Source organism: Salmo salar, chromosome 01 (genome assembly GCF_965601325.2).
Source record: "Salmo salar chromosome 01, fSalSal1, whole genome shotgun sequence".
Classification (NCBI taxonomy): domain Eukaryota; kingdom Metazoa; phylum Chordata; class Actinopteri; order Salmoniformes; family Salmonidae; genus Salmo; species Salmo salar.
The window spans coordinates 80,510,339-80,522,283 of record NC_138291.1 but is presented as its reverse complement, the minus strand read 5'-3'; the positions used below and the strand labels follow the sequence as shown (position 1 = coordinate 80,522,283).

Sequence of the window (11,945 nt, the reverse complement as noted above, 5' to 3'; positions counted from 1 at the left end):
GACTGTTGACATCGAGTGGAATCCCTAGGAACTGAAATCTGGGAGGACTTCGCCTTATAATAAAAGTGACAGCCATTGAAAATAGTGGTAGGTTGAATTTTTTTTTTGGTGGGGGTGGTTTGTCCTCAGGGCTTCGCCTGCCATATCAGTTCTGTTATACTCACAGACATTATTTTAACAGTTTTAGAAACTTTAGAGTGTTTTCTATCCAAATCTACCAATTATATGCATATCCTAGCGTCTGGGCCTGAGTAACAGGCAGTTTACTTTGGGCACACTTTTCATCCGGATGTGAAAATACTGCCCCCTACCCAAGAGAGGTTAAGGAAAAAACGAAGGAAGAATGGTAGGTCGAGGTGGATGGGTAGACATATAATGTGAACGTTTAGCAAACCAAAGGTTCCATGTTCGAATCTCATCACTGACAACTTTAGCATTTTAGTTCAATACAAACTTTGCAATCACTTACTACTTTTTTTCTACTTTGCAACTACTTAGCATGTTAGCTAACCCTAATATTAACCCTTTAACCTAACTCTTAACTCTAACCCTAACCTTAACCCTAACCCCTAGCCTAGCTAACGTTAGCCACCACAAATTGGAATTTATAACATATCATACGTATTGCAAATTCATAACATACTGTAAGAATTGCAATTCGTAACATATAATAAGAATCGTAATTTGAAACATATCATATGAAAGGGATGATGGACATCCACAAATTAATACATACAATATCATATTAAATGCAGGGAGAAAGATTTATATCTACTATGTTACGTCTACTCCTGAGTCCATGTTGCATGGTGGTACTAGCTAACTCATGTCTGACTACAACAGTACACCAACTAGCAGTAACAAAAACAAACCAACCCAGGGCCATAGCAAAATATGTCACAGTTGGTTTGATAGTGTCACAGGCCTGAATCTAATCCAATCTGGAGCCAGTCATAGAATTAGCTTCCAAATGAGATTACGTTATTTCTTGAGCTATGTTTTATAATTGAGGGACGATGACAATTGTTGACTCTATTTTTCTGTTAGACAAAGTGCACAGTTGGTTGCCAGACTGATCCCCTGGTCATGAACAGATGCCGGGACCAACCAGAAGGACCAAATGTGGGTATCATAATATGTCCAGCAATGTGATTGCAATGGTGTAGTACCTCAAAAAATATTTTCATTCATTGTTCACTTGCTATTTTCACAGCTTCTCAGGCAAGAGCTCAGAATAAAAGTGTGTAATGCGACACAAGTACTCTTGTGACACCTCCTCCGTTGTTGCCAGAGTCTCCCTTGACTCCTATGAAAAGGACACACCATCATGAGACCTCTGATATTGTCCCGAGTTACTGCCCTGATGACACAGATGACTTCATCAACAACGACAGGTAATGTGTGTTATGTAAAATGTGAAAAGCTGTATAAAAAAATACCTGGCATGATAAAATAGTAGGCTAATTCTTCAGTAGACCTGTAGAGTCATTTTGGTTGTGAAGTGCATTATCAAAAAGCTTTGTCCTTTCATTAGAACAAAATACAATTTACCATTTGGCTGTCTATTATATCACCCTGTCGCAGGACCTCCCAGTCATCACCACCTCATACAATTGCATGCTGCAGTTGTTTGAGAGCTGTCCAGTTTGCAGGTGAACATGCAGCATAGAGAAGACAAGCAAGGGGGCCCTCATCAGCATCATGCAGACATGCTCTCGCTGTCAGCAACCTTCACCTGTCAGCGGCAACAGCTTTCACAGGCTCATCATTTGTACAAATACAGAAGGTAACCCACTTCATTACTTTGATACATTTGATAACCTAATTGTGAAACATAATATATGTAAATTGACATTATTTGTTGCATATTTTCTACTTGGATGCATAGAATGTCCAGGGCATAACCAAGCTCGATGGAGCCAGCCTAAGTGCTGTGTTCACCATTCTATTTCACTTCACATTTTATGATATCTGAAGTGAAATATAAAATGGCTGTTGGTTCCACCAGGCTAATCATAACCACCATTGATAATGAAATCAGTGCTTTCTGTGTGTGTGTTTGTGTGTGACCGACCAGTATCTTTGATGAGAGGCCAGGAGCTGATCTAAGCTGCTATGCCCATCAATGGCAAAAACCTCACCTTCAGCCTTACCTCTTTCCTGTTCACAAATGGTTGCTGATGGGGAGAAAATAATTAGTTACAATGCCTTCGGAAAGTATTCGGACCCCTTTACTTTTTCCACATTTTGTTAGGTTACAGTCTTATTCTAAACTTGATTAAATTAAACATCTTTATAACTTAAAAAGGTTTATTTTCTTAACCAAATTACTATATAGTAAAAAACAACAATATAGGTTTTTCAGATATCAAGACAGAATCGCTCTTTTGAAAATAGCAAAATGGGGCAAGCAAACTTGATGGAATAATGATTAAGTCATATTGCCATTTAGAGTGACCTACATTGCTGACGTTATTGTTTCACATATACACACTGTTAACCTTAGATCTGCAATGTATTACTGATAACTCACAGATGTTGGTTTTGAGATGATCTGTATTATCTATGCTGCAAATTACAGGGCTAAAATTGTTTTTGCACACTTCGACACTGTGAAGAGGACTGAAAATGTCGCCCTCTGTAGTCTACTACTTGTACTTCTTCTCTACGTGAGGTTTGAACCTGATAGTCACAACGATTCAACAATGGGTGGAGTTAGACCATGAAAGAAGGTGGCTCATGTATGATTATTCAAGTTCATAGGCAAATATGTCTCACAGCCATGGGATTTACTGCAAATAGGCCAAGTAAGCTCAGACCTGTTCAGCAGACCTGGGTCAAATACATGTAATATACTTTCAAATATAGAAAGTATTTGAGGTGTGCTTGATTTAGCTCACTCATTTAATTAGACTATTCCCTTGGTTCCATTGAACAGGTCAAACTAAATAAATTACTCATGTACAGTTATTATACTGATTGATTGATGATGAATAACTTTTTTGTAGATGTATGCCTGCAAATGAAATTACTTGGCTTCTGTGGCCTCATGAAAGTATGAAAACTCATATCAAAGATAAAATGAAATATGTGTTTGCATATATGACAGTAAAATATAGCTTTGTATAAATAACATAGAAATAGTCAAGTTCAGACAATATTTATGTAGTTTTTTTTATAGTGGTGTATAGCCTTGAAGAAAAAGGCTATAGGCGCAGTGAAATGTGTTGTTTTACAGAGTCAGCCATAGCAGTACAGTATGATGAGACATTCCAGCTTCACCTACAAGTGAGGGCACCGTTTAAAAATGTAAACATAAGAACAAGACAAATCATGAGCTTTCAGGGAAATTAAGAGGCACTGTTGCAGAGTGCCCACACCCTTAACAGCTCAGGCTAATAGCTTAATGTTCCAGTATTCACAATTCTTTACAAAACATATATGACCACTGTCAAATTAATTTTTGACCCATTCAACCTTCATCATAACTACATTCTCCCAGCTTCTTCTGAGGCAGGACAGTACATAGGATCATAATTTGACCTATATTGTCACAGCAAAATAATCCTGCAGCAACAGGATTTGAATGTTTAGTCCACAATGTTGCTTGATCGGTGGTTAGGTTATTAGCTGGCCAAAAGTAGTGTACATGAAAAGTGCTGTTAATATAACCATGTGTTAGTATGGGTTTTCAGTGAATTTATGGGTTTTCACTAAGCTCATCTGCATTTCCTGCTGCGCAAGAAGATCTCAAAAGAGTGATCAAATTCATCCCAATTCACATAACTGTACTGTGTAGTGTGTTAAATGCTCAAGTAAAAGAAGCAACAAATACTAACCAACAGCACCTACTCCTGGTAGATACAATATATCATATCTTCATGATTTATTAATCCAGCAACAAAGTAATTCCTTTACCTTCTGCATTGACATCTAATTTCAGAGACATTTTCTTTTCAAGTTGAAATGTTATTTCACAGTTGTATATGATGTTTTAAGTATACAGTCTTCCATCATCATATGTCCAGTCTTTGTTTATACTATATACAGTGTATTTAGCTTTATGTCACTGGAAAATAATGATAGTGACATTATAACAAGGGTTCAATATATGGGCATGTTTATGTGTATTGTATAAATAATGCAGTTACTATTAGCACATATACCATCAAATAAGTATTATATTGGGAATAACAGCTATGGTCTGTGGCTGATTCAACTATTATGGCTGAATAGGCCCCAAAAGAAAAGAAATGTTCCCATCATAATAGAAGATTTTAATTTGTCTCACAACACAAACAACTTCCTGAATTGTCACACATTAAAGCCTTAATTAAACTCATGAAAACAATTTGAATATATCTGATTCAATTCCAAATTAGTTGTATGTGTGACATTTGTATGTTATCACTTTTTTTCTGACCTTAAGTAGGGATGATCACTTTCTGCATTGAAAGCCATAAAGGATTTTCTGAAATGAACTGGCCAGAGGATTTTTGGTCTTGCTTTAATTAGCAAGTAAACTACTTTTCAAACGACCTACCAGACTCTATATGCTGACTGGCGCAGATAAAACTGAGCTGGCCCTGGACTCTCGTGTTTTGCGTGTGGGTATGGTAACGACACAGCATGAGATGCCAACTGTAGCCTCTGGCAACTCATCGTCCTCAGTCCATTCATTGAGGTCAGGGTTATACACCTGGATGCATTTCTTGTACTTCTTCTCAATCTCGTTCCAGCCTCCAAGAAGATAGATCTTATTATTCATGCTGACGATACCAGCAGTGCTCACTCCTGTGTTCAGGGGGGCAGAGTAGCTCCACTGCCCATTGTGAGGGTTGAAACACTCAACAGCTAAGACATCAACCCTCTCTCCACGGCCACCCAGCTGGCTGCCACCAATCACGTAAGCCCGTTCTCCGACTGTAGCAGCGGAATGCCAGCCTCTAGGGGAGCTCAAACTGTTTTTATCCTGCCACACATCAGTGGAAGGATCATAGCTGCACACAGCCCTGGAGTACGCGTTGTTGATGTAACCACCGCTAACAAGGATCTTGCCATCAATGACAGAGCTGGCATGGCAGCACCGGGGGATTTCCATGGGGGCTTTCATCTGCCATTGGTTAGAGGAGGGCACGTAGCACTCCATTGAAGCCTGGCATCCATCAGAGTTACGACCACCAATAGCGAACAAGAGGCCATTGAAGGTGTTGAGACTGAAGTGGGTGCGCTTCTGGATCATGTTGGTCAAATGAATCCAGGTGTTGAATCGAGGATCATACCTAATTGCCCATAAAAATGTATTAGATTCATATTATTATTCAATACACAATTGAATGTACAGTACAATAGCCTGTCATGGTCTGTGTAATATCGGCCATACTTTAAGAGCAGAGAAAATACATTTACAATAGAATAAGCTTATATAGACTCAAATCCTCACCTGCAGAAGTTGCTGACAGCATGTTTAGCCTGGTTCCTGGCATCATTCTGGTCTTCACCACCAGCAACATAAAGGAAGCAATCCAGGACTGCCACACACTGATTGAAGCTCTTGGCTGGCATCTCTGTGAGCCTATTCCATACATCGTCATCATCCCTGTAGAGGACCTCTTTGCTGAGAGACTTCTCCGTCAAGGCCGGTCGTCCACCCACTGTCAGCATGACCCGGAGGCCACCACGTACCTTTGTTCTGCGGGACTGCAGAATGTTCTGCTGGTAGGGCAACAGGTGGTAATTCATGGCGTCCACTAGGAGACGATGGCACTCGGGGTCCTGCATCATTCTGGGCACACTCTGGACATGGTTGACCAGGTCCATGGCTGAGATGGTCCCGAAGCGGATGTTGGTCAGAAGATCTGGGGCGTATTTCAGCCTCTTCTCGTTGAAGTCCAACCACTTCATGGCTATCTGAAAGGCTGTAATCTCAGAGGGCAACTGCAGGGAATCATCACTGAGGAAGTCATTGATCTGCTCGTAAGTGAGCTTCAGGAACTGCTCCATCTCAGAGAACTCTATAAAGTTCTCCCTCATGAACTTCTGGGAGGCCTGCTTTGTTTCTTTGAGGTTGTAGGTGTCGGCGATGTTGGCCACGTACATGCAGTTCTCCGCACTGAGCTCCTGCATGAGGAAGTCGCTGCACATCTTCACCAGGGTGTTGATCTGCAACAGCATGGCTGCTGCGATGGTGCTGCCAATGCTGTACAACGACAGGGTTAGTTTCCCTGAGTAGGCGTATGTGATGGCTGTGGCCAGGCCTGTGGGTGAAAGGTCGTTCAGGTCGATCTTCGTGAGGGCGGAATCCCTCTTTAAGATATTCTGAATGTACTCACTGCAGGAGGCCATGACAACTTTGTGGACATCGAAGGACTTTGACTTGGTGGAGACGGTCAGGTCACAGAGGAAACTGTCCTGCCTCATGGTACTAAGACCCTCCAAGAGATTAGGAGCATAAACAGGGTCAGTGACTTCACTTGAGATGCAGCTGAAGCCGTTTCCTCCCTCCAACAAGGTATTCAGCCCATTGATATTATTGATCGGGCTATCCTCGACCATTATGGTTATTTCATTGATATCCCCTTTGTTTTTTTTGGCAGTCTTGTTCTTTTTGGGAGCCATGTCTGCAGCAGAGGGACACAGCCCAGACCTACTGTAAAGAAAATAATAATATGACAGAGAGAGAGCAACCTTTGGATATTAACAATCACAATCACCACACCGAATGGTAAATAATACATTGAAGGCAAATCTGACTGATGTACAGTTTACTAAATATTGTCATACAAAATATTGTCAAAATCAGATGTGTAATATAGTAGGTAATAATCATTACCTATACTTGTGGTTATAAGTAGGTCTGCTTTTAGAAATTATCAGTCAAATCAAATCAAAGTTTATTTGTCACGTGCGCTGAATACAACAGGTGTCACCTTACAGTGAAATGCTTACTTACAGGCTCTAACCAATAGTGCAAAAAAGGTATTAAGTGAACAATAGGTAAGTAAAGAAATACTGCATTTATGCTGCATTTATGCAATACTGCATACTGCATTTATGCATGTTATATATGTTTCTGATATGTTGCTGCTGCCATTTGATAATGTATGTCGTGGAATAATTGACAAAGTGGTAGAATAAATCATAATCCAATTTGGCGCCAAATACAACAGGTGACCTTACAGTGAAATGCTTACTTATAAGCCCTTAACCAACAATGCAGTTTTTAGAAAAATAAGTGTTAAGAAAGTATATACTCAAATAAATTGAAGTGTGAATAAGGGAATGAAGTGGCTACATAAGGCTGTCTGAATAATAAAAAATAAAAAAATGTGTGCATTTATACTGCAATTTGGATATTTTAACCAAAGTTCAACACGTTAATGAAAACATAACCATTTTTTTCTTCTTCTGACATTTGGAGAGGATTGTGACAAGGGCATTACATTCCCAAACCACGTGAAGGCCTATTCTATCTTAGTTGCATTTTTGGCATTTATATTTAATACAAATTTAAAGCAATTTTGTTAGACATAATCAACGTCAACATGATTACTATAAACTGCCAACTCCCCCCACCCATCAAATGAATTAAAACGACAGAAGGTATAGTAGGACTATACCAGAATAATGCTATAGCCCAAGTCAGCAAGTCAACATTCCTCTCTCTGCATCTGTCATGATTTATCAGTACCATGTCCAGGAATAGCAACGCTTGATAGTTCAGCCATGAAGTTCCTTTTATAGACTTTGTGGCATGAGGAGCTGGCCTAATGTCCTTCTAAAAACTTCTGTTATTATTACGATTATTTTTTACAAGATGTCCCAATGATCAACTAATCAATGAAATAATCCACGTTTCTAGAATTGATAAACATTATTGAAAAAGTCAGCAGATCTACAGTCAATAATAATACCAGCCTACAATAAAATATTGAGCATATAGTAAAAACTTGCCTAGTTATTTGGAAATCTGATGGAAATACACTGACAATACAACTATGGTTTCAAACTTACACATTAGGCTACTGTATTGTGTCACTGTGCCAAGATTAAACCAAACCTGTTGACACACATATAGGCAACTTTTTTCATTGACAGACACAGAGAAAATTCAATGACATAGGAATAATATGGCCTAAACGGGGACATACTTACCAAAGATATGAGAAGCCGGTGAAGAAAAGACTTGCACCTCCAGATAGTGTGCAGGAGAGAGAGACTCGCTATACTCAATGGTGCCAGAAGAGCTGGGCAAGCTCCTCCTCTGAGCATATGCGAATACAAGTATTGCACAATACGTGTGTGGAAGACTCATGAGTTTGGAGACTCTGAAGGCTGAAACCATACTCCTAATCAGGCAATCCGACACCCTAACAATAGTGTATTCATTTGTAATATGATAGCTGGGATCACCCTGAATAACTTTTCATATAGTATAGACTACATTAAAATCCATATTTCTGGCTTGATATCACAGGCCTAGTTGTCAACCAAGTTTAATACCTCAAGAGCATCGAGAGCATCCTGACCGGTTGCAGAAACTGCTCGGCATCTGACCACCTTTACTCCACACACAGAGATGCATACAAAGCTCTCCCCCGCCCTCCATTTGGCAAATCTGACCATAATTTTGTCCTTCTGATTCCTGCTTACAAGCAAAAACTAAAGCAGGAAGTACCAGTGACTCGCTTAATATGGAAGTGGTCAGATGACACGGCTGCTACACTACAGGACTGTTTTTCTAGCACAGACTAGAATATGTGTAACGCCCTGGCCATAGAGAGGGGTTTTTGTTCTTTATTTTGGTTAGGCCAGGGTGTTACATTGGGTGGGCGATCTATGTTCTTTTTTCTAGGTTGGTTTGTTTCGTTGATTTTGGCCGTGTGGTTTCCAATCAGGCACAGCTGTAGTTTGTTGTCGCTGATTGGGAGTCACACATAAGTAGCCTGTTTTTCCTTTGGGTTTTTGTGGGTGATTGTTTCTGTCTAGTGCTTTCTGTTTAGTTTTTGTACCTAGCAGAACTGTAGGCTGTCGTTCTTTTTTCGTGTTTGTTTATAGTGTTTCTATTAATTAAATATTTAATATGAATACACATCCTCCGCTGTACCTTGGTCTCCTACTTTCACCGACGACGGCCGTTACAATATGTTCCGGGATTCATCCAATGGCATTGAGGAATACACCACCTCAGTCATCGGCTTCATCAATAAGTGCATCGATGACGTCGTCCCCACAGTGACTGTATGTACATATCCCAACCAGAAGCCATGGATTACAGGCAACATCTGCATCGAGCTAAAGGCTAGAGCTGCCGTTTTCAAGGAGCGGGAGACAAATCTGGACGCTAATAAGAAACCCCGCTATGCCCTCAGATGAACCATCAAACAAGAAAGGGTCAATACAGGATTAAGCTTGAATCCTACTACACCGGCTCTGACGCTCGTTGGATGTGGCAGGGCTTGAAAACTATTACAGACTAGAAAGGGAAACCAAAATGCGTGCTGCCCAGTGACGCGAGCCTACCAGACGAGCTAAATACCTTTTATGCTCGCTTCGAGGCAAGCAACACTGAAAGCTGGGACCGAGAGACTGAAAAACAGCTTCTATCTCAAGGCCATCAGACTGTTAAACAGCCATCACTAACATTGAGTGGCTGCTGCCAACATACTGACTCAAATCTCTAGCCACTTTAACAATTAAAAATTGGATGTAATAAATGTATCACTAGTCACTTTAAACACTTTAATGGCACTTTATATAATGTTTACATACCCTACATTAATCATCTCAAATGTATATACTGTACCATCTACTGGATCTTGCCTTTGCCGTTCGGCCATCACTCAGCCATATATTTATATGTACATATTCTTATTCATTCATTTTTTACATTTTACATTTTAGCCATTTAGCAGACGCTCTTATCCAGAGCGACTTACAAATTGGTGCATTCACCTATAATATCCAGTGGAACAACCACTTTACAATAGTGCATCTAAATCTTTTAAGGGGGGGGGTTAGAAGGATTACCTTATCCTAACCCAGGTATTCCTTGAAGAGGTGGGGTTTCAGGTGTCTCCGGAAGGTGGTGATTGACTCCGCTGTCCTGGCGTCGTGAGGGAGCTTGTTCCACCATTGGGGTGCCAGAGCATTCCTTTACACTTGTGTGTATATGGTAGTTGTTGTGAAATTGTTAGATGACTTGTTAGATATTACTTGCATGGTCGGAACTAGAAGCACAAGCGTTTCGCTACACTCACATTAACATCTGCTAACCATGTGTATGTGACCAATACAATTTGATTTGATTTGATTTGACTTTGGGACTAAACACCTCCCTCTGCAACTGGATCCTGGACTTCCTGATGGGCCACCCCCAGGTGGTAAAAGTAGGCAACAACACGTCTGCCACGCTGATCCTTAACACTGGGGCCCCTCAGTGGTGTGTACTTAGTCCCCTCCTGTATTCCCTGTTCACCCACAACTGCGTGGCCAAACACGACTCCAACACCATCATTAAGTTTGCTGACGACACAACAGTGCCTGATCACTGACAACGATGAGACAGTCCATATGGAGGAGGTCAGAGAACTGGCAGTGTGGTGCCAGGACAACAACCTCTCCCTGAATGTGAGCAAGACAAAGGAGCTGATTGTGGACTACAGGAAAAGGCGGGCCAAACATGCCCCCATTAACATCGACAGGGCTGTAGTGGAGCGGGTAGAAAGTTTCAAGTTCCTTGGTGTCCACATCACCAACGAACTATCATGGTCCAAATATACCAAGGCAGTCGTGAAGAGGGCACGACAAAACCTTTTCCCTTCAGGAGAGGGTCCCTAGATCCTCAAAAGGTTCTACAGCTGCACCATCGAGAGAATCCTGACCGGTTGCATCACCACCTGGTATGGCAACTGCTCGGCATCTGACCGTAATGCGCTATAGAGGGTAGTTTGAATGGCCCAGTACATCACTGGGGCCAAGCTTCCTGCCATCAAGGACCTATATAATAGGCGGTGTCAGAGGAAATCCCATAAAATTGTCAGAGAATCCAGTCACAGTTGCAGTTAAAACTTAAGCTCAAAGAATCAAAAGAAGCAAGGAAGGTATTTTAGACGCACTAACAACAAGTCTAATTGCCTGTTTTTATCTGATTCTTTATTGTACAATTACTCACATCCTGGACAGTAATAGATTGACATCAATGATTCAAATTTGGTAGCCCTCGTTTGCCTTGTCGACTGAATCCCAATTATTGTACATTAGGCTACTGATTTACGAAATAAATCACATGGCCTATTATATTTTAAACATGCATATTGTCTGTAGAGCTGCTTCCTAAATCAATTCATGAAATGCTTGTTTTGTTTGACACTAATGAATGTTTGAAAGAGTTTACAAACAACTATTGTTAAAGTTTACATGGGAGTTTCTTGTGACTGATTGTATGCTGCTGTGTCTGAGAAGGCATTGGGAAGGCACCACTTCAGATTGGATTGGGAGTGTGGAGAAGCAGGGGTAGACATAACATAGTAAATGTAAATCTGGGACACGCCATTTAGTATGATGTGTTATGTTTCATTTGGCATTACTTTGTGGATGTCCATCATCCATTTCGTATGATATGTTCTGAATTGCAATTTGTACAATATGTTACGAATTTGCAAAACATATGATATAATACAAATTCCAAATTGCTGTGGCTAACAGTCGCTAACGCTGACGTTAGCTAGGTGGCTAACATTAATTAGGCTAGTGGTTAGGGTTACGGTTAAGGTTAAGGTTATGGGAAGGGTTACCTAACATGCTAAGTAGTTGCAAAGTAGCTAAAAAGTAGTAAGAGGGTGCAAAGTTGCTAAAATGCAAAAGTTGTCCGTGATGAGTTTTGAACATGCAACCTTTGGGTTGCTAGACAGTCGCTTTATACGCCCACCCCGACCAAGCACCCT

General features: G+C 40.6%; 1 protein-coding gene across 2 annotated transcripts; it reads right to left on the bottom strand.

The window, feature by feature from the left end:
• Positions 1–3,160: 3,160 nt before the first annotated feature.
• LOC106612617 (kelch-like protein 31) lies at positions 3,161–8,310 on the bottom strand. Of its 2 annotated transcripts, none has more exons than XM_014213955.3 (3): positions 8,155–8,310; positions 5,444–6,649; positions 3,161–5,282 (listed from the first exon to the last, which is right to left on the bottom strand). In XM_014213955.3, exons 2-3 carry the CDS (start codon positions 6,616–6,618, stop codon positions 4,550–4,552), a joined length of 1,908 nt encoding a protein of 635 aa, XP_014069430.1. In that variant the 5' UTR covers positions 6,619–6,649; positions 8,155–8,310; the 3' UTR covers positions 3,161–4,549. The 2 variants fall into 2 exon arrangements, with proteins under 2 accessions (XP_014069430.1, XP_014069439.1); XM_014213964.3 differs by having other exon boundaries at positions 5,444–6,646; positions 8,155–8,280.
• Between the last annotated feature and the right edge of the window lie 3,635 nt (positions 8,311–11,945).